This window comes from Hylobates moloch, unplaced genomic scaffold, assembly GCF_009828535.3.
Source record: "Hylobates moloch isolate HMO894 unplaced genomic scaffold, HMol_V3 SCAFFOLD_47, whole genome shotgun sequence".
In the NCBI taxonomy this organism is placed as follows: domain Eukaryota; kingdom Metazoa; phylum Chordata; class Mammalia; order Primates; family Hylobatidae; genus Hylobates; species Hylobates moloch.
The window spans coordinates 806019-833239 of record NW_026652322.1 but is presented as its reverse complement, the minus strand read 5'-3'; the positions used below and the strand labels follow the sequence as shown (position 1 = coordinate 833239).

Here is a 27221-nt window from a genome sequence, read left to right as displayed (position 1 = left end):
ATTAGCAAGGCGTGGTGGCGTACACCTGTAATCCCAGCTACCAACTGCTCGGGAGGCTGAGACAGGAGAATTGCTTGAACCTGGGAGACAAAAGGTATGGTAAGCTGAGATCGTGCCATTGCACTCCAGGCTGGGCAACAGAACGAGACTCCATCTCAAAGAAAAAAAAAAAGTTAAAGATGGTAAATTATAAATGCATATATATATAGTTATATTATACACATATGTATAATAAAAAGCAGAAGTAATATGTATTCTTATTTACTGTATATGCATAATCACTATTTCGAAGGACTCACAAGCAAAAAAATCTGGTTATCCATTGTGAGGTGGGAACTGGGTCGAAGGGGAACAAGAATTGAGGATGCCTTTTCACTCTCCACTGTCATATTGTGTATTTGTTGAGAATGACAATATATTACTTATTTAAATAGTGTGATGTAAGCTGTTTAGCTATCTTTAAAAGTAATGATTATAACAGGGCCTGAATTTTCTTATTTACTAATGATTCTAAGTGTCTGTAATCTGTCTGTTCTGTGTCTAAGAAGCTAAATCTTGCTGTGTGCCTCTGAGGTGTGGATCTTTGCCTGTACAGTTGGCCCTCCGTTATCTGAGGGTTTTGCATATGTAGATTCAACCAATTACAGATCAAAAATATTAGAAAAAAAGTTGCATCCTTACTAAATATGTTTTTTCTTTGTCAGTATCCCCTAAACAATACAGTATGACAGCTATTTACATAGCATTTGCTTTGTATTAGGTATTATAAATAATTTGGAGGTGATTTATAGTATATGGAAGGATGTTTGTAGGTTACATACAAATACTATGCCCTTTTATATCAGGGATTTGAGTATGCATAGATTTTGGTGTCTGTAGGGGGCCCTGGAACCAATCCCCCTGCGTACTGAGGGACAGCTGTGCTCCACTCTTCCCCACTGGGGACCAACAGCCTTGGGGAAGTAGACAGTCCTGGTTCTTGGGTCAAGGAAGAGGACCATGGCCTGGAACATCCTGGCCCTATCCACTATAGCTTGACCGAGTGGGCTCTAAGGCTGGTTTATAGGGAAGGAAAGAGGAAATGGGGTAGTAATTATTGTGTCATAGGCAAAAGCCTCACGCTGGCTGTCCCCTTCCCCTGGGAAAAAATTCTTTAGCATTTCTCTGTAAGTTTCATTGTGATTTTAGAGCAAGTGTCTGAATGATTACATGGATTAAACGTATTTTCCTTTTTTTTTTTTTAGACAGAGCCTTGCTCTGTCGCTCAGGCTGGAGTGCAGTGGCACAATCTTGGCTCATTGCAACCTCTGCCTCCTGGGTTTACGCAATTCTCCTGCCTCAGCCTCCCCAGTAGCTGGAGCACAGGCGCCTGCCACCATGCCCAGCTAATTTTTGTATTTTCAGTAGAGACAGGGTTTCACCATGTTTGCCAGGCTGGTCTTGAACTCCTGACCTCAGGTGATCCACCTGCCTCGGCCTCCCAAAGTGCTGGGATTACAGGCATGAGCCACCTGCCCAGCCACGTATTTTACTTTTAATCTCTCGTTTTATATTATATACTGATTGCACACCCCCACTCAGGAACATCAGAGGAAATACAAAAAGAGGAAATACTTCAAAACTTTGAAATTCCACAAAAATAATCACATTCACTAATAAATATTTCTCCTTATTTATTTTTTAGGGTACCAGGTAAAGAGACTCTCCAGTTTAGTTAGGACTATGCCTAATCTGAGTTCCCATAAATCCTCAAATGAACTATATATGTTATTCTTCTGGAGACTGAGGAAGCTGGTTAATCACTGTTCCCTTGTCTGGGTTCTCAAAGGTTCAGCACTGAAGCCAGGAGCCAGGAGAGGATAGCATTATGACCTTTACTCCTCAGTAACTCCTAAGGCCCACACAGTGGTGAGTTTTCCCTCCCCTGTCTGTAGGCAAAAGTGCGGACTTGCAGATACGAAGAACAGGCTTCCTTAGTGTCAGTCCCGCTGGTTTTTCTTCTTTTTTTTTTTTTTTTTCTGAGACGAGTCTTGCTTGCTCTGTCACCCAGACTGGAGTGCAGTGGCGTGATCTCGGCTTACTGCACCTCTGCCTCCCGGGTTCAAGCGATTCTCCTGCCTTAGCTTCCAGAGTAGCTGGGATTACAGGCACATGCATGACCACACCCAGCTAGTTTTTATATTTTTAGTAGAGATGGGGTTTCGCCATTTGGCCAGGCTGGTCTCAAACTCCTGACCCCAGGTGATCCACCCGTCTCAGCCTCCCAAAGTGCTGTGATTACAGGCGTGAGCCACTGCACCCGGCCCACTGGTTTTTCTGTTTGTTTGACAAAAGGAATGCCAGACCAACTCAGTCTCCAAACAAGCACCCAGATCCAGTTATTGCTTTAACTCAGATTAAATGGAGAATCTGGTTTCAGGGACCAGTTCTTCCATTTTTGGTAGCTTGGTTCGTCATGGAGACTAAAGTTCTTACCATGATGAATTTAAAAAAAAAAATTTATTTTTGTGTTTTTCTGCTGTTTAAACCATGATGAATTTTTAGCAACCTCTCATCTGGGCAGATTCTCCCAAGAGATAGTGAATGCTTAGGAACACTTTACAGCTCAGCCTAAGGGAGAACATACCAGAAGCATGGCTGGATGAGGAAGGAGTGGCCTGCCTGGGAAAGTACTCCGTTCCCATCTTCAGAGGGGTCTGGTGGCGGCTAGATGGCCTTTGGTGAGGATGCTGTCTAGTTGCGTTGGCTGGCCCGGAAGGTCGTTCCAAACTCTATGGCTTATGAGTCCAGACAGAACAGGACAAGAACACTGTGTGTGTCTTTTCATGAGCTAGTGGCCAGATGAGGAAAAGTACCCTATGCTCTTTTAAATCAAAAACAGGATGTAAGTTTTTTTAAAAACTCAATATGCTTTATTTAGAATTACCATGTGCTATATCTAACTAAATATTCCAGAGCATTTTATTCTTTCCAGACGTGTTTTCTCTTATACTTTCCTAGTTCCTTGGTTACATCGTACGCTTATTTGGTCCTTTAAAGTTACCAATAGTGTGAAAAAAAGGTTGTTTTGTTTTGTTTTGTTTGCTGGCTGTATGGTAGAAAACACAGCCTTCATCTCTTCTTTTGGCATATATGTAGAAGTTATTGAGTTAAAACTGAAAAGGCACCTTTAATTTATGACAGTATCATAATTTTAATTAAAAAATTAAACTTGTTATTTGGAAATGTAAAATCTTCCCCAAAGTAGAATAAAGAACCCCCATAGACTCATCACCAGATTGAATATTTTTCAACATTTTGCCACTCTTGTTTCATCAGTCACCTCCCCTTTGTTTTTTCTCTTTTAATTCCAAATTGCAATCTCTTCTAAACTCAGTGAAGTGTCCTACCAAGTTGGATCACAGCGGTGGATCTGGTGTGATTCAGAATGCAGTGGGGGATGAAAGGAGGGAGTAGGCAGGCCTGCAGGTGCCTGTCTTTTACATATGTTTCCTACGGCAAGAAGAGGTTGGTGTGGCATGAACAGAGGCTCAGGCACTTTGGCTCCTTTCCTACTTGGCCTGAAGTGCCTACCTGACCCCTCTGGCCTCCAAGGGTGCCTTTGGCCAGTTGCCTCACCAGCCACTAGGCCAGACTCCTGTCACTGCTCAAGTCTTAGTTGATCAAAAGCCAGTTCTTCCCTTGTGCAGTTCCTTTCTATTACCATAAGAAGCAAATCAGCTTCCTCTGGAGGACATAAATGGGCAAACCTGATTTACCCAGAACATACTTCTCTAGTCATTGTCCTATTAGCATTAAAGTTAAAAGGAGAACTACACTCAATGGAAGGCCTCGCTCACCACCAAAGATATCACACCAAGTAGGGAGGCAGGGATGGGAACAGGCAGTTTAAAACTTCTACTTCTGTGGAGGCTTGGGTGGCACTCCCTGGAAAGACAGTAAAATGCCTTTAGAGGCTTGGGTCTGCATTCACCCTGCCATGCCATCCCTGAGAACTTGAAGCTGAAATTCTTCATTTGATCGTGGAAATTTGTAGCTGTGCAGAAAAGTAGGAGTAGAATAAGAAGCTCCCATATAGCCCTCACCAGTTTTTAATAATTATCAACACTTTGCATTTAAACTTTTTGATTATGGGGCCTACTAGTAAAAAGAGTTTTATATCCCCAATTTGGGTATGTTCTTTGTTTTTTAAATTATGTACATATAACACTGTATTGTTAATATTAAGTACACAAAAAAATAGAAAGCTAAGTGGAAACAGAACTTATAATATTTTCCCCATACCCTATGTGCATCCTGTAAATCCCCCGGGGGGTACACATTCCTCTTTGGAGCCAAATCATTTAGAAACATTATGTAATTCAGCAAACATGTGTTGGAGCCCACTGTGTGGCTGACACTGCGCAAATGCTGGAGGGACGATGCTGGGGGAGGGATCAGAGGTCTCACTGCTTACAGCCTGCTCCATCAGGGTCAGGGAATGAACGTCATCCACCTTCTCCAGGTGAGAAGCCCTGCCTGAGACATAGACCTTATTCTCCGCCTTTTCTTGAGCAGGATCCCCCAGCATGAACTCTGGGCATGTTTTATGCATTGTCGTTATTTCTTCTTCTTTTTTTGTAGAGATGGGGGTTCATTATGTTGCCCAGGCTGGCCTTGTACTCTTGAGCTCAAGCGATCCTCCCACCTCGGCCTCCCAAAGTGCTGGGATTACACGTGTGAGCCACCACCACATGCAGCCATTATTTCTTATTTTGAGAGATTATTTTGCCTGGCCCTCTGTGATCATTTTGATTGGTCTGATTTTGACTTTACCTGCTAAAAACAAAACAAAACAACCCCAAAACTGTTTTATCTCTATCATTTTCTGGAGTCACCTTTTAACTTAGTTTATCTGTTAACTTTACTTCCCTTTTATCTTTCATTTAAAAATACAGACTAGGAAGGGGCAACACAAGGGCCACAGACATGGTGATAGGCCAGATCCTAAATCAGAAGGTTGGGTGCTGGCGCCTTCTCTGGTCTGCTCTGCTCTTCATCTCTTCTTTTCATTCCTCACAGCAAGACTTATTTGGTCCTTTGGAGAAGATTGGATCCCCAAATCAGCTGGTCAAAAAAAGCATAGCCTTCAGGTTAAAAACAAACAAAAAACCCATCTAGGTGGTTCAAGAGCTCTGAAAGTCCAGTCACTTCTGTGAGACTGGAATAGACTAGCCCCAAAGATGGTGTAGTGCTGGAAGGCTGCTGGGGGAAAAGGCTCCCAAAACCCAGAACAGCTGGGAGCCTCACAGGAGTTTTGTGAATGGAAGCCCCTGCCTGCTGGCATACCTAAGCACTGCAGAGGGCAAAGGAAGAGTGTTGGGGGCTGCTGTCAGAGAGGCTGGCTGGGTGCTGGCAGGTCTGACGCTGGAGATTTGTTATACATTTTGAACTTCTCTTTAAGTTTCTCTTTTCTTTTCTTTTTTTCTTTTTTTTTTTTTGAATGATGTTATAATAGGGTATTTAACCAAGTATGACATCCTTTTTTATTCCGCTTAGTTTGTAAGGTAGACTTAAATGATCCATTTAACCCCAAGGCAGTGTGAATTAATAGCAGCCCCTTTGTTGTGGGCAGGCCTTCACGACTCCCCCACTTGTCAAAGGAGAATCAAAGGAGGTGCTGGCAGTGCCTAGAATGATCTCCAGCTGGGTTCCCAAGAGAGGCACAGTTGTTCCTTTGTTATTTAGACTTGTCCTTTTTAAAAGAGGGAGGCTATAACATCTTCCATTAGCTTCAGTCCGCATATAAATAAAGAGCCCTGCAAGCTTCAGGAACCTGCCTTACTTCCTAAACTTGTTAAATTTCCACGCTTCTCCAACGCATTTTTTTTTTTTTTTGAGATGGAGTTTGGTTCCTGTTGCCCAGGCTGGAATGCAGTGGCACGATCTCAGCTCCCTATACCCTCCGCCTCCTAGATTCAAACAATTCTCCTGCCTCAGCCTCCCCAGTAGCTGGGATTACAGGCATGTACCACCATGCTTGGCTAATTTTGTATTTTTAGTAGACATGGGGTTTCACCATATTGGTCAGGCTGGTCTCGAACTCCTGACCTTAGGTGATCCGCCCACCTCGGCCTCTCAAAGTGCTGGGATTACAGGCGTGAGCCACCGTGCCCGGTCCCCAGCGGAATTTTTTAAAAAGATTTGTGGTCTCATTATGTTGCCCAGACTGGACACCAACAGAAATTTATTTAGTACTGGTGGCCAATCTGTCATGGATTTGTCAAGAACTAAAGAAGTAAACTAAAGAAGAACCAAGCAGCATCATGGGCAAGCTGGAGGCCCAGTAGAGCTAAATGATGAGTTTAAGGATGCCATTAGAGCCAAGCATTAACTACCCTATCTAGTGTCTCTACTACCAGCTACATTTCCAACCAGTCTCCTCTCCTACCCAAGCTGTGTTGGAAACAGATACAAACCCAAGTATACAGAGGAATTAAGAAGGGTTGGGGTAGCATTTTAATTCTATCAGAGGAAGCATTATCGTCAATGAATAGCTTTGTGACTTTTAGCTAACCATTTACCTAATATTAAGTTAGATACTTACTCCAAATGAGACTACCGGAGCCAATGTCAATTTGTAGATGTGCCATTTATATTGTATCATAGTCAGGTATCTTAGCAAGACTAGTATCCTGTAATTGAATCTTAAATCTTCAGTGGATTTAGAAGAACGTAATACAGTTTATCTGGGGAATTTCTTTTTCATTTTTCTTTTTTTAAACAACAAGGTCTCGCTATGTGCCCCAGGCTGGAGTGCAGTGGTATGATCATAGCTCACTGCAGCCTCCACCTCCTGTGCTCAAGGGATCTTCCCACCTCAGCCTCCCAAGTAGCTGGGACTACAGGTGTGTGCCACTGTGCCTATCTAGTTTTTCAATTCTTCGCAGAGACAAGGTCTGCCTATGCTGCCCAGGCTGGTCTCAAACTCCTGGGCTCAAGCAGTCCTCCCACCATGAGCTCCCAAAGTACTGGGATTACAGGCATGAGCCATGGTGCCCAGTCTGGAAAATTTCTTAATAGTTTTTTTTTTTTTTTTTTTACTTCTGTATATATCAGTACAAATCTGTGTAAAATCTCAAAAAGAATTGATTTTATGTAGGCCATATAGCAAAGGAGGCAAAGCGGTGAGGTGAAGAGAATACTGAATGAGGCTCGGGATCCTGAGTTTAAGTTTTTAGGCTGCTACAAACTAGCTCTGTGATCTTGAGAAAAATCACTTCAGCTCTCTGGATCTTGGTTTCCCATCTGTAGAAGGAAAGAACAGAATTCCACTCCCTCTTGCTTTTACTTGTGTTGCTTTCTCTGCTAAGCCAGCAACTCCAGTTCCCTTCCTTTGTCTATCCCCACCTTATTTTCACCTGCTGCAAGCTGGAAAATGAGGTGCCTCAGTTTGTTAGACCTGGGTGGGATGTAATGGAGAACTGGAGGGGTTCCTTTCTAACTGCTGTCCTCTGGGGTTCTTATCCGTTTTTGTTATTTAGGGGCTTTCTTTGCTTTCTGGCTCACCGCTGAGATGGTTGAAATTGCCACATAAATGACTCCTGTAGCACATTGTCCTTATAGCATAAAATAATGGTGACATCACATTCCGGTGCAGTCCTCTGTAATATTGAAGCTTCATGCCAGTACACATTCCCAGTGTTGACAATGGTATTCCAGGAAAATATGTGTTGCTCTTTCAGGAGTTTTATCACTTTTTTTCTTGATCACGAGTCATCATGAGGTCTGTCATTGAAGCTACTAAGAGTTGTCTTATGTAGAATTGCTTCTGTTTGAGAATATCGATTAGGCACCCCTTTGTAAAGATGCTGAGGTTGTGGTATTCTGGATCAATACTTTTTCAAAGTATTAACCATTTATATGCTTAATCCTGGTTTTCTGCATGTTTTTAATATATTTTTTAAAACTTGGTAGAACTTCTTCTTTTTTTTTTTTTTTTTTTTTTTTGGAGATGGAGTCTCGCTTTGTCACCCAAGCTGGAATGCAGTGGCGCAATCTCAGCTCACTGCAACCTCTGCCCCCCTGGGTTCAAGCAATTCTCCTGCCTTAGCCTCCCGGTCGCTGGCACTACGGACACTCACTACCATGCCCAGCTAATTTTTGTGTTTTTAGTAGAGACGGAGTTTCACAATGTTGGCCATGGCTGGTCTCGAACTCCTAACCTCGTGATCACCCACCTTGGCCTCCCAAAGTGCTGGGGTTATAGGCATGAGCCACCGTGCCTGGCCCTGTAGAACTTCTTACAGGATGTATTTGGGCATACCATTAGCATTTAGAAACACATATTTCACTTCAAGGTATTTGGAAATTACATTTCTCCTGTTTTTAGTAACTTTGTATAAAAATACAACTATAAGCTAGATTTTTCTACTTAGCTGCAGAAGAAAAACGTATGTCTTGATTGTTCACACATAAAGAATATACTGTACCATATATACTTTTAATAATGATAATCTTCCTAGTTGATAATAAACAACAACTCTCCAATTCTTGGACTTCAGCTCATTTCCTAACTTAGCGTGGGCTTATGTAGGAATCTGCTTATGGTTACCAGTCAAGTAAGATCTGGGGTTTCTAATTAACCACAAACATAATGATATGCCAACAGTATCGTACATTGACCCAAACAGTTAATGCATATGTAGGTCACATTGATAGACCAATAGTGTCTAAATTAGAGGAAATAATTTCCCCCCTAGGTGACAAAATCTAGTTGCAGCTTTTCAGCCATTCATCCCAGGCTGCAGCTTTCAGATGCTATGTGATAGGTAGGTGTGCACCTACACGTAACTGATGTCTCATCTGAGCTCTAGGTCCCTTGGGGAAGTACTCTGGGAGTATGGTACTGTCTGCCATTAGCTCTAAACTTCTACCCGGAAATCTACAACTCTGCTTCTTTTGGAAGATTCACGTGTCCTATTTCATTACAGAAAGAGTTCTGCTGTTAGCATTAGCCATGTCACTCCCCTCCCTGGTCTATCTAGCACTGGATCCCAGACACTGATGTGGAGAAGCATTTCTGTATGGAGGCACAGAAGCCCTCTCTTCCTCATTTGATGTCTAGGTCCCATGTTCTGAAACAGGAGAGTGCTTTTCAGATCCTGAGCCTAGGGCCCTCCTTAAAACACGTAGATTCCCATTTACATGTTCATTTCTTTCTTGCTTGCTTTCTGTATTTATTTACTACAGACAAGGTCTCCCCTCTGTCACCCAGTCTGGAGTGCAGTGGCAGGATCTCAGTTCACTGCAACCACTGCCTCCCAGGCTCAAGTGATCCTCCTGCCTCAGCCTCCCAAGTAGCTGGGACTACAAGCGTGAACCACCACACCTGACAAATTTTTGTATTTTTTGTAAAGATGGGGTTTTGCCATATTGCCAAAGCTAGTCTCAAACTCATGAGCTCAAATGATCCACCCATATCAGCCTCCCAAAGTGCTGGGATTACAGCCCTGAGCCACTATGCCTGGCTCCCATTTGCAGGTTCTTTTGACTTACACCTCCCTTGTTCTTCAAGAAAATTGGCCCAGGCACAGTGGCTCACGCCGGTGATCCCAGCACTTTGGGAGGCCGAGGTGGGAGGATCACTTGAGGCCGGGAGATCGAGACCAGCCTGGGCAACATGGCAAAACCATCTCTACTAAACATATAAAAATAAAAAAATAAAAAAATTAGCCAGGCGTGGTAGCACATGCCTGTAATCCTAGCTACTCAAGAGGCTGAGCTGAGGCAGGAGAATTGCTCGAACTTGGGAGGCAGAGGTTACAGTGAGCTGAGATCACACCACTGCACTGCAGCCTGGGTGACATGCGACTGTGTCTCAAAAAAAAAAGGTAAGAAAAATGGGACTCTTTCATTCAGTCTCTCTCTGCCATCACTACCATATTAGCCAGCTTTGCTTTAGTAACAATCCAAAAACTCAGACTCTCAACAAACATTTATTTTTCACTCATATTACTTGTCAGTGGTGCTGGAATACCTTCTACGTCTCTCCTCTGTGTATCTTCTCCATCTGCAACTGAGGCTGAAGGAGCATCCCCTACTTAAGACATGATAGTCTCATGGCAGAAGGAAAAGAGTATGAGAGTTTCTGTTTGAACAATATGAACATCACATTTGCTCATAAGCCATTGGCCAAAGCAAGTCACATGGGCCAGTCAACTTTTTTTTAGCCATTCATCCCAGGCTGCAGCTGGGTGACGTCAGAGGTGACTTGGAATGGCAACAGATGGTGCCTGAGCTGTAGGACCCTTGGGGAGCACTGTGGGAGGCTCAGAATGCTGGGGCAGTCCCTAATAGTGATGCCGCTATTCCTGACCACAAAAGGACTCTGCAGGTCAGCCCCACCTTTGACAAGATGCTTCCCAGTGTTCCACCATGCAGACAGACACTCATCCTCCTTTCCAATGTCCGGGTATCCCTGGGACAAGCAGCTCTTACATACGTAACATCATTTTGTCTTCTCAACAAGCCTGTGGAAGTTATCATTTCCACTTTTTAGATAAGGAAGATGAAGTAACTTGTTAATAAGTGGAACATCCTGAACTTGAACTGTTTCTTTGACTCTGAATCATATGTGTTTTTGGGGTTTTGTTGTTGTTGTCGTTGTTATTTTTATTTTTATTTGTTTTCTGAGACAGAGTCTCACTCTGTCACCCAGGCTGGAGTGCAGTGGCGCAATCTCAGCTCACTACAACCTCCGCCTCCCGGGTTCAAGCAATTCTTCTGCCTCGGCCTCCTGAGTAGCTAGGATTACAGGCATGCGCCACCATGCCCGGCTAATTTTTGTATTTTTAATAGAGATGGGGTTTCACCATGTTGGCCAGGCTGGTCTTGAACTCCTGACCTCATGATCCACCTGTGTAGGCCTCCCAAAGTCCTGGGATTACAGGCGTGAGCCACTGCGCCCAGCCTGTTGTTATTTTTAAGAGACAGGGTCTTGTTCTGTCACCCAGGCTGGAGTACAGTGGCGCAATCATAGCTCACTGTAGCCTGAAATTCCTGGGGTCAAGGCATCCTGAGCCTCAGCCTCAGCCTCCTGAGTAGCTAGCACTACAGGTGCACATCACCACACCAGCTAATTTAACAAAAATTTTTGTAGAGACAGGGTCTCACTGTGTTGTCCAGGATGGACTCAAACTCCGGGCCTCAAGTGACCCTCCCCCTCGGCCTCCCGTAGTGCTAGGATTATAGGCGTGAGCCACTACAACCAGCCCAAATGATATATTCTTTGAATGGCAATGCGAAATGTTTAAATTACTGGCCAGGTGCAGTTGCTCACGCCTGTAATCCCAGTACTTTGGGAGGCCGAGGGAGGCGGATCACTTGAGGTCAGGAGTTCAAGACCAGTGTGGCCAACATGGTGAAACCCCATCTCTACTAAAAATACAAAAATTGGCCTGGTGTGGTGGCATGCGCCTGTAATCCCAGCTACTCAGGAAGCTAAGGCAGGAGAATCGCTTGAACCCAGGAGGTGGAGGTTGCAGTGAGCCAAGATTGCACCACCACACTCCATCCTGGGCAACAGAGAGAGATTCCATCTCAAAAAAATTAAATAGGCTGGGTACAGTGGCTCACACCTGTAATCCCATTACTTTGGGAGGCCGAGGCGGGCGGATTGCCTGAGGTCAGGAGTTCGACACCAGTCTGGCCAACATGGTGAATCCCCGTCTCTACTAAAAATACAAAAAAATTAGCTGAGAGTGGTGGCATGTGCCTGTAATCCCAGCTACTGGGGAGGCTGAGGCAGGGGAATTGCTTGAACCAGGGAGGTGGAGGCTGCAGTGAGCCGAGATCACACCACTTCACTCCAGCCTGGGTGACACAGCAAGACTCCGTCTCAAAAAAAATAATAATAATAAATAAAAGAAAATACTGTATGTACTCTGCAGATATAACCATGTAAGAACTTACATGGATAAAACTTGAAAAGGAGTAGAAAAAGTGAAGTGCTTGGCCTTTTGAGTGGCACGTAGTATTTCTTTGTCACCCAGGCTGGAGTGCAGTGGCATGATCTTGGCTCACTGCAACCTCTGCCGCCTGAGTTCAAGTGATTCTAGTGCCACCATGCCTGGCTAATTTTTATATTTTTAGTAGAGGCGGGGTTTTGCCACGTTGCCCAGGCAGGTCTGAAATTCCTGACCTCAAACGATCCGCCTACCTCAGCCTCCCGAAGTGCTGGGATTACAGGTGTGAGCCACTGCACCCAGTGCAGACTTCATCCTTAAACCTCCTTCAGTTTCTGGCTTCCCTGACTGAACGGCTGTTCATTTGATGAGGAAGGCAGATCTTTGAGAAGTAATTGAGAAGGTTAAGCCAAATATAGTTTGGAGTAAGATCAGATACTGCAGGGGCAGAGAGTTGAGATTAGGCCACAGTGAGGAAAAGAAGAAAATATCAAATGTAAGCAGAGATTAACACCCCACAACTGAATATCAGCAGTAATACAAGATTTGGGCCAGCAGCAGGGTTAATGCAAAAGAGGCAGCTGTTAAATCAAAAATATAAGCTTTTGTTTTGTTTTGTTTTTTGTTTTAGAGACAAGGTCTTGCTATGTTGCCCAGGCTGGAGTGCGGTGGTGTGATCATAGTTCACTGCAGCCTCGAACACCTGGGTTCAAGTGATCCTCCTGCCTCAGCCTCCCCAGTAGCTAGGATGACAGGTGGGCACCACCACGGCCCACTATTTTTTGTTTTTTTTTTAATTTTTTTTGTAGAAGTGAGGGCTTGCAATGTTACCCAGGCTGGTCTTGAACTCCTGGCCTCAAGTGGTCCTCCCACCTCATGCTCCCAAAGTGCTGGGACTGCAGGCATGTACCACCATGCCTAGCTAATTTGTTTGTTTGTAGAGCTAATTTTTGTATTTTTTGTAGAGACAGGGTCTTACTGTGTTTCCCAGGCTGGTCTCAAAACTCCTGGTCTCAAGCAATTCTCCCACCTCCGCTTCCCAAAGTGCTGGGACTCTAGACAGGAGCCACTGCACCCAGCTAGAAAATTTAATTGGAAGTCTAAAAGACATTTCAGGAACTCTCTGCTTTTGGGAACGCCTTCTAAAGACCCTTCTCCCCACCTTCTGGACTGGCCTTCAGGAGCCCAGTTTGGCAATAATTGTGCAGTGGCTCAGGCATGTAATCCCAACACTTTGAGAGGCCAAGGTGGGTAGATAACCTGAGGTCAGGAGTTCAAGACCAGTCTGGCCAACATGGCGAGACCTTGTCTCTACAAAAAAATAAAAATTTAGCCAGCATGTTGGCATGCACTGTAGTCCCAGCTACTCAGGAGGCTGAGCCTGGGAAGTGGAGGTTGCAGTGAGCCAAGATTGTGCCACTGCACTCCAGCCTGGGCAACGAAGTGAGACCCTGTCTCAAAAAAAAGAGATCCTGTGTCCTCATTGCATCTTGCCAAGAAGCACCTGATGTCAGTTTGTCCCATTATTTTTCAGATATTTCAATATATTATTCTCTAGAATAGAGTATTCCATTGTCTGAGATAAATCTAGCTTCCCTATATCATAGTGGCTGTTTTTCTTCCAGCCCAGAAGTTTTTCCTTGGTAAGATAACTTTATTTTGTGAGTTTATAGATTTGGATTATAAAAATAGATCGGAACTGTTAGACTAATTTGGCTCAGAGATTTTATGAGTCCACTTGGGAGAAATAGGGTAATTCCCAAATCCAAAATGAGAAAATCCATGTTTAACAAAGAAAACTTAGTTTTTAGCTGAAGGAAGTCCCCTATAAAAACATATTGTGTCACAGGATTCCTTTCACAGTAAGCTACCAATTTTATATGTGACTCAACTGACAATTGACATAAAACTCTGTTTTAAATGATTAGTATGTGAGGTGATGGATATGTTAATAACTTGATTTCATCATTTTGCTATGTATACATATATCAAAACATCATGTTGTACAGTGTAAATATATACAATTTTTCTTTGTCAGTAACTCCTTAATGCTGGAGGGGATGGGAGAAGAAAATCTGTTTTCTATATTTCACAAGCACATCTATTGCACAATGTATACACGTTGCCCCATTATGTGAGATTTATTGGCCCAGCCTAGGATTTGGCTTTTGACAACCAAAAAGGTTGCCCTTTGTGATGCCAGTCTCAAAAGTGTTAAGAACGTACCCCAAGCATCTCTTTAAAAAGGATTTTGGATTTATTGACCGTGAATTTATCTAGAATCTGTTTCTACTTTCATTTGTACCATTTAGGGACTGATGATTTGTATGTTTTCCACTTGTATTTACATAGCATTCCTTTTTTCCTCTTTAACTCAGGGGTTACACAGTCTGAATGTCTAAAATGATGAGTCAGTGAAATGGTTTGTGTGTAAGGATTCACAGTAAGAGAGTGGGTGTCCCATCTACAGGGAGCAGCCATGCTCAACTTCAGCTTGAGATGAGGTGTGGTGGTTCATTGTGGCCAAGATATTTTGATTTATGGCTGGGCGCGGTGGCTCATATGCCTGTAATCCTAGCACTTTGGGAGGCTGAGGCGGGCTGATCACCTGAGGTCAGGAGTTTGAGACCAGCCTGGCCAACATGGTGAAACCCTGTCTCTACTAAAAATACAAAAATTAGCTGGGCGTGGTGGCGCACATCTGTAATCCCAGCTACTTGGGAGGCTGAGGCAGGAGAATCCTTTGAACTTGGGAGGCGGAGGTTGCAGTGAGCTGAGATCACACCATTGCACTCCAGCCTGGGCAACAGAGCAAGACTCCATCTCAAAAAAAAAAAAAAATATTCTGACTTTTCCCTAGAATCCTCAAGTCTGAATTTTCAAACATTATGAATTCAATCAAAAATTTTAAAAAGACACCGTGCAGAACAAATAGGTGCCTCATGGCTTGCCAGTTTCTTTCTTTAATATACCTCTTTTACATTTCAAAGTGTCCTTTCTAGTTTTCTGGGATTTAGTATATGAATTCACCGTCTTCTGATTCTCCTCCCCCAATTGCATGACAACTTTTATTATTCTTTCAGCTTTCCTCTTAACACACTACAGATTGTGATTATTTTATGGTTATTATAAAGAAATAGTTCCGTATACTGCTTTATTTACCTTGACCCCAACGCCCACTAATGTATAATAAGTAAAACTGTAAAATCAGTCCTTTCATCTGCTGTTGTTATCAGTTGTTCTTGAGGGTGAGTGTCAATTTCATGGTTGGAGGCCAACTCTTCTTCCCTTCTCTCTGCAGCCGTCATTTCACCAAGCTGATAATGTTCGGGGAACCCGCCATCACGGGCTGGTGGAGAGGCCATCCAGGAACCGCTTCCACCCCCTCCACCGAAGGTCTGGGGACAAACCAGGGCGACAAATATCCTTTTTTACTCTTCAAAGGGAGTGTGCATTCTGAAATGTTTGAAAAGTTTTCAGGATTTATCTTCCCTGCAATTCTCCTTTGGCCTCAAAATCTTCATTTATCTGATGAAAGGAGGCAATACAAATAAATGAGTTGGAAACTAGAAACATCTCTGCAGTCAGCATTGGAAACATCATTGTAGGTGTTTATGAAAGCATCATTAAGGTTCAGTTTAATGAAATAACAACAAAAACAACCTGTAATTCAGTCCCATTGCAGGGTGTTCTGAGCATTTTCTCCAGAAATTGGCCAAGTTAGAGTTAAACCTGACTTTGAATCAGGTTAGAGAGACTTAGTCTATCTAGCAAAAATGGACATAGAGATATGTGATTTATTTGTACTTCTTTTGATCTGCTGACCTGCTTTTGGAACTTACAGACAAAATTTCATATGATTTTCTATTTGTGATGTTTCAAACTCAGTAAGTGATAACTAAAATAAGCCTAGAATATAGGAAAATCTCATGCAGTGATATACAGTCACACCAAACTCTATGCTGTTAAGTAGATATAAAGGAAAGGAAATGGTGAATTCACTTGACAGTTTCATTTAATCAGTGCTGTTTACGGGGCGGCAGTGGTGGGTACAGCTGTGTGACCAACATTGTGCCGAAGGCTTTGGGGAACAGAACTGAGCTGGATTTTTTGGGAGAGGACACAGAAGTGTGCCAGGAGGGCCCGTGCTCTCACTTCATTCTTCTCAGTACTCGGGCGCAGGGGTGGAGGAAGGAGAAGAAAGGCGGGGTGGGTCTTGCTGCGGAGAGCTGAATTCCTGGCAGTGATGGTAGAGTTGGCTTCACAAGCCTAGAAACCAGGAAGTGGGGGCAGGGCACTCATGTTTACTGAGCACCTACCCATGCCAGGCGCTGTGCTGGGCAATTTATGTGTCATTTAGTCCTCAAAAACTCACTGAGTCGTTAATTTTTTTAACCCTCATTTTCTGATGAGGAAACTGAGTGTGTGGTGAAGTAACCCAGGATTCAGACCAGGCCCAGCTGATGGCCCAGCCTGTGCTCTACCCTCCCTGTGCCACCTGCGACCACTCGCAGTGATGAGGACCTTGTACAAGGGAGCCAGGAGTTGTGGGGGCACTCTAGGGAAACCCCAACTTTTCTTGCCTTCAAGCTTCTTGCAGTTTTTAATCTATTTGGAAGCAAGGATAATGACCCCAGGGAATGTTTTTCTCTCCCCTTTCTCCCGCCCCCAGTAACACACCACATTTGGTCCACAGAAGGACTGACTTCTGATTTTGCGTATTATGTGGCTGTTATCAAGGAAAGTAAAGATGATAAATGATCTTGAGAATCTATTCTGGAATGTGTGATAACTTTGACATTGAATGAAAAAGGCAAAAGGAAACGGAGGCAATTCATCAGCAAATTTGCACGTCAGGATGGAGTAGTACATCAAACCATTGTCCAAATTGCCAAGAATATTCAGGCAAAAGACTTGGAGTGTTTCTTTGCTTGATTTAACAATGTATATTTTTTTGGCTGGGTACGGTGGCTCATGCCTGTAATCCCAGCACTTTGGGAGGCCGAGGTGGGCAGATCACGAGGTCAGGAGATTGAGACCATCCTGGCTAACGTGGTGAAACCCCATCTCTACTAAAATTACAAAAAATTAGCCAGGCTTGGTGGCAGGCATCTGTAATCCCAGGCTGAGGCAGGAGAATGGTGTGAACCCGGGAGGTGGAACTTGCAGTGAACCGAGATCGCGCCACTGCACTCCAGCCTGGGCAACAGAGCGAGACTCCGTCTCAAAAAAAAAAAACAAAAAACCAATGTATATTTTTTCAGTTCTCAGTTCCCTCTTTCTCTTGTCAGTGCTCTCATTTCTATATATTAGATTAAACATTACGCTATATATATGTATGTGTGTATGTATATGTGGCTATCTCAGATACTTTTGAAGTACAGTCTAAATGTATCAGCATGCATATAGCTTTACTAACCAAAATAGAGGAGGGAATCGAAGAAAAAAGAGGAGAATGTTTATTCACTTATAAAAATTGTTAAGTATGTGCTAGTGGTCAGACACCGTTTTAGACATTTTAGTTCACTATAACAGTAAACAGCATGGTCCCTGACCTCAAGTTGCCCAGGGTTCAGTGGGAGAGGCTACTCAGCAAACAAGCAGCCACGGCAGGTATGGCGTCTGCAGGGAGGCAGCTCAGGGCCTGTGGGAGCACGTCGGAGGTGCAGCTTGAACCAGTCTGGGGAAACGAAGAAGACATCCTAGGGGAAAATCTGAGGCTTGAAGGATAAGAAGAGGATAAAGTGTTCATTCAGCAGATCTTTACAGAGCCCCATCTCTGTGCCGGGTGCTGTTCTAAGCACTGGGGACCCAGTGATGAATAAGGCAGACATACGTCCTGCTTTCTTGAGTTTACGGTCCTGTGGGAGATGACAGCAAACAGGCAATAATAAAGGAAAATGGCTTTAGATGGTAATGAGTGAGATTTAAGAGAGTAAAGCAGTTGGGAGGTATGTTCCAGGCAGAGGGAAGAGAATGTGGTGCAAAGTCCCAGAAAGGGAGATGACTTCTTGTGTTCAGGGGACTCTATCTCTTATGATTGGGTATAATCTGGCACTGTATGGATCAACTTGAGAGCATAAGCAAAGCTAGTTAACTCCTAAAGGAAGGAGAAACAAAAACCAAGTTAGTATGCAGAGAAATTAAAGTTGTTAGACAGTATGAGTCAGATTCACTGATCATGAGCCATGTCTTTGTGGTCTCCTAAGCCCCTAAACTGGGGTCCTGGGACTGGACATCAGTTGATGCAAAGAAAGTTCTTTAGCCCAGTCTCTTTTGAGGAATCAATGGTCCGTGAAATGGGATGATTTTATTTTGGTGTTAATCTATTCCAGGGAACTTGGAGGAGGACGGCTGTGATTCCGTCTTTGCTTTCACGACCTGCATTCTGTTGGTTGTGAAATAATCTGCTTAAAATTGTGGCCTTGCACATTTGTCTACGACTTTTTTAATGAAGTTTCTTCATTTGAAAGTATAAAACACTGGTTTGAATCTTTGTAGAACAAAAGGAAAAAATCAGAATTATCTTATTATAGCTGTTTCTTGGCTTGGGTGTTATTTAAGACAAACTGGTTTAGACAAGGGTTTTAAGGGTTCACTCCTATGATAGGGTGATCTCAAATAAAATGAACATTGTTTAACAAATATTCTGGCTTCCTCTCAGAGTGGGCAGCCACAGCACACAGAGCTCTGGCACAGGAGATTCCTTCTGGAGTGGGCTTTGCCCTTGGCATGGGCGGCCACACAAAACCAAGGCACAGCTGCAGCTGGGCCCTGGCCTAGCCCCACACAGGCAGAGGAGAGGCACTGCCAGGGCTTGCTCCTGGCTGGGGGCCTGGGCTCAGGCACTTGGAATGGAAGCTCTTCTGCCCTTCTGCAGCTGCGCAGTCTGTAGCAGCCCTTCTTAATCCCACTCCTCAAGGGTGGCGGACATGCCGTGTCCAAACACCATCGCTGAACTTCTGAACTATTAACATAAATTTATAGCAAATATTTTCTCAGACTTGTGGGTAACACACTGAGAAAGAAGGAGACATGCTGAAGAAACGTGGAAAATGGCTTCCTCTAAAGGAAGTCAAGAGTTCACCAGCGTGAAGGGTCATGAAGAGATGCCTAAGACCTACCAGAGTTAGGAATGATTCTCCTCTCTGAGCTAGGCCTTGCTTTGATTCTTTTCATCATAATGAGATGAAAATGTGAGGACATTGGTTTATAGGACACTGTTTCTTTGAAATGCATGGCCTATTACATTTGAGAAACACCACACTCTGTATCACCTCTTGGAGCCTGACCGTATATATCAGGGCTCTGAAAAGTCCTGCAGTTAAGAAACTTCTTATCTTTAACCCAGAATTTCCAAAACTTAAGTGATCACAAAATCCAACTTTTACCTAACCACCCGTCTTATCTTGAAGGACAAGGAAACATTGGTCTTCAGAATTCTAAGGGGGAAATATTCTGACTTCACAATACCACATGCAACCTGTTTGCCTCTCATTTGCTGAGGGAAACAGGATGTTCTTATAAATGCAAGGACTCAAAAAGATGCCACTCATATCCTCCCTTAAAGTTTCACTTTAAGATGTCTTCTAGTGGGACGTAGTTAGAGGTAAAGGGACAAAAGGAAGTAGAATGACAATAAACACATGGCTGAGAAATCAGGAAGGAGCCAAATTGTGGCCAGTTTTCTACATTAAATCTGACCCTGAAACTTGTCTTGGTAGGTGGGTTCTGTTAACCAGACTCCGAGTCCACTTACCCCACCAGCTACATGGAAGGTCTCAGGCCTGCCCCACAAACTGTGTCACTGGCAGAACACAGAGTTCCAGAGCAGGAGAGAAATGACTGGCTTCCAGGCTGCCCCGACAAGGCAGTTCCTGAGCCCTGCCCAGGTACACTGACCGCATAGGGACGGGAAGCCAAGGGAAGGGAACCCTGGGCCTGCTCACCCAGCCGCAGGTCAAGCAGCACAAAGAAAGGGACAGGGCAGGTCTTGTTTTCAGCTTCTGTGGCTCAGTAACCCCACCCACTGGTAAACGGGCCAACCGATGGCCTCTCTTATCAGCAGAAGAGCTGCTCCCCTTCCTTTGGGGAAGAGTAAGAACTGTTCCTCTAACACTCCACAGGTTGAGAGGAACAGCAGTCCCTGTGTTGATGGATTGAGGCAGTAACTCGAGGAGGAAGATTTTCCTGCACAGAACTGCAGAGGCTTGGGCAGAGAGAGAACAGACTGGGATGACTCTGAGATCCTAACCTCAGTGTCTTGGTGGACAGTGGCCTCACTAAATAAGAGGGACTATAAGAAGAGGAACAGATTAAGGGGACAGTGATTGGTTGGATTTTTGGTAGAATTTGAGCTGTCTTGGGTACTTTTGGCAGAGAACTTGAACAGGCAGTTGAAAGTATGCACTTGGAGTTCACAAAAGAACTGTTGGGAGCTGGAAGTACGGATTTATGAGTTACTGGACTGTGGGTGACAGTGGGGCCGAGGGAAGGATGGGATTGGCCAAGGCGAGCATGGAGGACAGGGGCTCTCCACCAAGAAGACGGACACTGGCCCTGAGGCTCTTAGGAAGTGCCTCCTAAAGCCCCTGTGCCCGGAGGCTCCCGCCACCCCCTCCACCTGCTCACACTACCTGGTGCCCAGTGATCCTGAGAGCAAGCATCCTTTACCTCTGAGAGCAATGCAGGCAGGTGTGGCCTGAGGCTGCGAGGCCACAGGACCCCAGGGAACATCAGGATGGAAGGCAAAGGGGCGGAAAGGAGTGCACAGATGGATGAGAAAAGATCCATGTGAGCGTGGGGATTTTTTTTTAAACTTTAATTTTTGTTTCCATCCATTGCAGCCACCTCTTCTTTATTTATCTTTTTCATTATCCCTCCTCCCCACCTTCCTTTTTTAATGTGGAAATCTTCTTTGAGGCAAAGCCTTCACTAAGCTTAATTAAGGAAGCAATGGAGGAGGCGCTGATGTGGTTGTTAAAAGCCCTGTGGCCTGTGCTGCCCTTCCTCTGGCACGCCAGCACCTGGCAGGGATGCCAGAAATGTTTCTTGAGTAAATGGTAAATTCAAGTTTATAAATAAGAGTGTTTCCTTTGTCTCGAGGTTGTTACTTATGGCATGTCCATGTTGTGGAGTAGTTTAAAGCCACCTGAATGGAGTTTTCTGAAATTTTCCAAAGAACAAATAAACTTTTTCTAGATTTTCCTTGCATTAACTGTAAGCGTATAACATGAGTAGTTCTCTTGGGTTTTCAAATATCCACCAAATTAGATGAGAGTAAAAATTAAGAGAGCTTAGAGGTCGCATCTTTCAGCTTTTGATGCCTCAATCTAACTATATTAAAAATTTCCAGGAATTTACTATATTTTCACGTTGTTAATATCAGGAAGGTTAAAATGCTAACTTACACCTCAACATTGAAATCACCAACGTTTGATCATACACCACTGCATTCTAATTTGTATTATCAGTACTATGAAATCAGAGGTATTGAGTTTAAAGATGGCAGTGTACTGAGAAAAATGGTAAACTTCTACTTCCTGAAATGAAGCGTTTCTGAACAGAGATTCATCAAATCTGCAGAAAAGAGAAAGGCAGATAACCATAGGTTCTGAGGCTCACTGTTTCCTCCCTAATGGCTTTGCCAACAGAAATACTGACAGGTTTTGTCTCTCACGGGCCTTCCTATTTATCACCTTTTCCTGTCCTGCCTCCTACTGTGGTGTCGCCTCATCTGTACTTCATGTACGTTAAGCCTAATAGTGAATGTTGAAGAAATGTCTCTCTTTGGAAATTATCTGTTTTATTTTATTTTCTGGGGGCATTTGGCATAGTTCACTGTTTCCTGAGAGGCAGCATAGCTTAGCGGAGGGCTCTCAGGCTTTGGTGTCAGTGAGTTGTGGGTTTGACCCCTGATCCACCAGATGTGCTATCTGATCTTGGATTTCTCAGCTCTTCTAGAACTGAGCCTCAGTTTCTTCAGCTGTAAAATGGGGAAAATATCTGCCTCCCAGGACTGAGATTAAATAAAGTGTGAACTCAGCACAGGCCTGGCACACAGTAGGTGCTTAGATATCTGTTTTCAAATTTCTGTCTTAATGTGTAGCTTGTATCTTCTTTATTATTTCCACCTTAAGAAATAAAGGTTTGGGATGAAAAGTATTATTGGTAACTGCCAAATGTATATTTAATCCAATCAGTGATCCAGGAGACAAAAGGAATGGGCTTGGTTTGGGTGAGTGATAAGGAGGCAACGTTCCACGTAGGAGGAAAGAAAGGGGAAATGACATTAGCAAAGGCAGAGGGGCAGGAAAATACAGGCTGTGTTTGTGGAACTCAGACAGCTGGAGGGAAGACGAGCAGAAGAGACCATTGTCCCCAAATTGTGGAGTACCACAATTACTAAGCCAGTAAGTTTTGATTTTGCCTTTTAGGCTGAACAAAATCATTGAAGATTTCTTAGCAGAATAATATGATTAACAATGTCTTCAGAAGGCTATTGTGTGGAAACAATTAACTAAATGAATTAAAACAGCTCAGTGTGTAGTGCAGCATCCCATTTGTGTCTCCATGCGTCCAGAATATGCTCCAAGGCATGCTAGACTCAGTGAACAACACAAGATTGATAAGACAGTGCCCCCAACAACACTGGAAAGTTTACCTTTCTTCACACATCTAATGCGCCTCTTTTTTGGTTATAAATACCAGGAACGGCCAGGTGCAGTGGCTCACGCCTGTAATCCCAGCACTTTGGGAGGCCGAGGCTGGTGGATCACCTGAGGTCAGGAGTTCGAGACCAGCCTGGCCAACATGGAGAAACCCTGTCTCTACTAAAAAAAATACAAAATTAGCTGGGCGTGGTGATGCATGCCTGTAATCCCAGCTACTCGGGAGGCTGAGGCAGGAGAATTGCTTGAACCCGGGAGGTGGAGGTTGCAGTGAGCCGAGATCGCACCATTGCACTCCAGCCTGGGCAAAAAAAAAGAGTGAAACTCTGTCTCAAAAAATACATACATACATACATACATACATACATATATACATACATACATACCAGGAACCCACCTTACCTTAAAAAAAGAAAATGTATTGGCATGTGTCACTGGAAGCCCAAGGGCTGGCTAGATCCAAGGGGTCATACAATGTCATTGAGACCTACCTCTGTGGTACCACTTCTGAGATGACTTCAGGCATAACAGATAGGCTTTCTCCAAGGGGAGACCCCAGGTTCAGACGGCCCTCGAGCTCACCAGCCCTACTGGGGCACTCTTATTTTCCACTCTAAAGCACTCTCCTTGGTTCTGTTTGCGTCGTGAGCCGATCCCTGAGCCAAACACTGTTTCCAGGGTGTGAAGTAGCTAGACTAGAATCCTGGGCCTGGGTCCCTCACATGTGGCACAGAGGGAATGGCAGTGTTACCAGATTTGGAGCGAGAATGGAGATAGTTCCTGAAAACAAAAGGTGCCGGGCAGGCAAAAAATAATAAACACCCCACAAAGAATCATGCAAAGAAAACACTGGTTAAAAGACAGCAGAATAGACTGTCCTGGAGGAGGGTGGTAAGAGAAAGCATGAAGGAAGAGCTGTCAGGTACAGGGATAAAGAGCCAAAAACTCAGTTGTTTAACTCTCCGTGAGTCCACCTTGTTAATTCTGCTTCAAGTTTCCATTAATTTTTATTTTTCCTTTATTAAAAATTCTACTTTGATGGTAGTGCTTTTGGAGCCAATTATTCCTCACAGCCTCTGGATGAGAGTTGGCCAAGGTAAGCAAGGCATACTTTAAAAGATATGATGGGCATGTGTTATTTTTAGATAATTTCACTTTATCCGCTTTGAATGTTGTTTAGAAATTTCTAATATAAAGCATAGAATCCTGTGTTCTCTTATAACATTTAATTTCAGTGGGAGGATCACTTGAGACCAGGAGTTTTGAGGCTGTAGTGTGCGATGATGGGGCCTGTGAATAGCTACTACACTCCAGCCTGAGCAGCATAGCAAGATGCCATCTCTTAAAAAAACAAAACAAAACACCTTATTGGCCGGGCATAGTGGCTCATGCCTGTAATCCCAGTACTTTGGGAGGCCGAGTCGGGCAGATTGCGAGGTCAGGAGATTGAGAGCATCATGGCCAACATGATGAAACCCCGTCTCTACTAAAAATACAAAAATTAGCTGGGCATGACAGCACATGCCTGTAATCCCAGCTACTTGGGAGGCTGAAGCAGGAGAATTGCTTTAACCAGAGAGTCAGAGGTTGCAGTGAGCTGAGATCACGCCACAACACTCCAGCCTGGTAAAAGAGTGAGACTCCATCTCAAAAAACAAAAAACCAAACACCTAAGCATTTCCAATGATAGGCTTATATAAAAGTCTAAAATGAAAAGTTATTTAAAGAAATCTAGATCTTCATATTTAAAACCAAATAGAAACACATTTGGAATATATTTACCAGCAGAATACTCAGATATGGCATTCTTACGTTTGAGACTTAGAAGAATAAGCATCTTGGCCCGGCGTGGTGGCTCACGCCTGTAATCCCAGCACTTTGGGAGGCCAAGATGGGCAGATCACAAGGTCAGGAGATCAAGACCATCCTCGCTAACACGGTGAAACCCCGTCTCTACTAAAAATACAAAAAATTATCCGGGCGTGGTGGCGGGCGCCTGTAGTCCCAGCTACTTGTGAGGCTGAGGCAGGAGAATGGTGTGAAGCCAGGAGGCGGAGCTTGCAGTGAGCCGAGATCACTCCACTGCACTCCAGCCTGGGTGACAGAGCGAGACTGTGTCTCAAAAAAAAAAGAAAAATAAGCATCTTTTCTCAGAGTGTCTTAGCTGCTGAAAAGGACAAAAGACTCTTAAAATGGTAATTTGCACAGTGTATTTGATTTAAGGTCTCTTTGAGTATTTTTGTACCCAATACAGAGGGTAACAGAAAATAGAATTAACTGAAAAAAAGCCCCTGCTGCATCTGTTGTGTGCCTAGTACCATTTTCAGATCACCAAATCAGATTTAGGAGGCATTTAAAATGTGTGTATCAAAAATATTTAGCTCTCCGGATTGAAGTCTACTCTCCATCCATTCTCTGGGCAAATACTGACTGAGCACTTCCTGTGTATAATGTAGTCTGGATCTGGGAAAGGAAATAAAGATGGGTAACAGTGGGTCCCCACCTCAGGTAGGTTTCAGCTGCCCTCAAGAATCTTGGGATCCAGGGTTGTAGAATAAATACAACATTTTGTTACATCAGTAAAAGTCATCTCCAAACTTATATTTTTCTTTTATGTATCCAAGAAATGTCTTCTGCTTTTCAGAGCACCAGGATTGGTTAGACTTAATATTTTCATACCCTGGGCAACTGTAACAATTCTATTCCTCTTCATGGCCATTGGTAGGGGAATGCAAAATTTTTGCATCCAAGATTGCCACGGCACCCCCTACATGCACACTGAACTCCTCATCTGCCCAGCTAGCTAATCCTGTTCCTTATGGGTTTGTAGTAGTTTTTATACTGGAAATCAGAGATCACAGGACTGGAAGGATCATGGAGTCTTACCTCATTTTAACAATGATGAGCAAAATGAGCCAGGTGTGGGGTATTTTTAAGTGACTCTTGCAGAGCGAGGTGAGTAGAAGAGCCACTTCTCAAATGCAAGTGCTGAGGCCCTCCTTTGCTGTCTGTGGATTGACTTCTTTTCCTTTTATGTTGTTCTGGTTTTTAAAGGCAGCAGCCTCCTTGGAAAGATGAAAAGCATCCTGGGTTCAGGCTGACATCTGCACTTAACAGGTACATGGGTTGTTTCCTGGTAGGAGTAGATTTTAAAGCAATTTAACCGTCCTGATATTTTTTATATAGCATCCAGTTGCCAGAGTGTGTTTATGTAAGCTGTGTTGATATGATGTGTTCAAAACAAAACCCACCATTTTTTGAGTGTCTACAGGGGAAAGTATAGAGCACATGAGGTCTGGGATGAGACTACCAGGGTTTGCGTCTTGCTGTATGACCTTGAGCAGATTTTTAAACTTCTGATTGCCTCAGTTTACTCATTTGAAAAATGGAGATAATGCTACCTAGATCATGGGTTGGTTGTGAGGGTTGAATAAGATCATACCTGGGAAGCATACGTGCTGAAGAAACATCAGCTATTATCATGATCACTTTGGGCCAGACTCCAGGAGGAAGAGTTCTACCTCAGTCATTTTTTTTTCAATCCTGACAACACCCTACAAGAATGAGTATTATTTTCTGTTCTAAAAGGTTAAGTGACTTGTTTAAGGGCCGTAGCTAATAGGTGAAGGACTAGGATTAGAAAAAAAAAAAAAAAGCAGCTGAGCACAGTGGGTCACACCTGTAGTCCCAACACTTTGGGAGGCTGAGGCCAGAGGATCGCGTGAGCCCAGCAGTTTGAGGCCAGCCTGGGCAAGATGGTGAGACTCTGTCTCTATGAAAAAAAAAAAAGGCATGGTGGCATGTGCCTGTGGTTCCAGCTACTCAGGAGGCTGAGGTGGGGAGGATCACTTAAGCCCAAGGAGGTTGAGGCTGCAGTGAGCCATGTTTGCGCCATTGCACTCCAGCCTGGGCAACAGAGAGATGCTGTCTCAAAATAAAAAAGAAACCTGATGAATGGTGCAAAATTTTAAATATACTCAAACAGAAGTGTTATAAAAGGCCTGTGGTGCCCATCCTCAGCTTCACTCATTATCAGCATTCTGCCAGTCTCTCCATACCTACCTCCCACCCCAATCCCATGATTGGCTAGTATAGTACTGTACTTGGAAATGTCTCCAGCAGTGTGAGGCCGACGAGAACCTTTTTTAAAGGACATTACCACAATGCCGCTCTTACACTTAACACAATTAAAAATAACTCCTTAATATAATTTAATGCCTGGTCCGTATTTAGATTTTCCCAGTTGGCTCTGCATTCGTTTGATATTCTCTCGAGTCTCTTTGAATCTGTAAAGAGGCTGGAATCTGAACCCAGGTCTCTGATCTCAGCGGCCATGCTCCTACTGTTGCACTATGGGTTCTGCCCTTGTCTGCCTCTTCCCTTCTCTGAAGCCACATGGCTTCATAGCCACCTGAGGCTGTCACTGGAGTGAACCACAAAGAAGCACTGTAGGCTAATGAAGTTGCTTACCAGTCCTTTTTATGGCTGACAGTTTCACCTTATGATGAGATAAATAATCATCTCTTGCAACCAAAGCTGCGTAGACACTGAAGCTATCTGGGAGAATTTCAGAAATTTGCTATACATTAGTGGCTCCCACATTTTC

At 43.8% G+C, this 27221-nt stretch overlaps 1 protein-coding gene across 2 annotated transcripts in view; it reads left to right on the top strand.

Annotated features, from left to right (window-relative positions):
- LOC116463644 (CREB-regulated transcription coactivator 3) overlaps positions 1 to 27221 on the top strand; it is a 116160-nt gene that overhangs the window by 49962 nt on the left and 38977 nt on the right. For both annotated transcript variants that reach the window (XM_032146820.2, XM_032146819.2), the window contains exons 3-5: positions 15247 to 15366; positions 23650 to 23711; positions 25670 to 25732. In XM_032146820.2, the coding sequence (XP_032002711.1) occupies positions 15247 to 15366; positions 23650 to 23711; positions 25670 to 25732 (245 nt within the window). The remainder of the gene's footprint in view (positions 1 to 15246; positions 15367 to 23649; positions 23712 to 25669; positions 25733 to 27221) is intronic.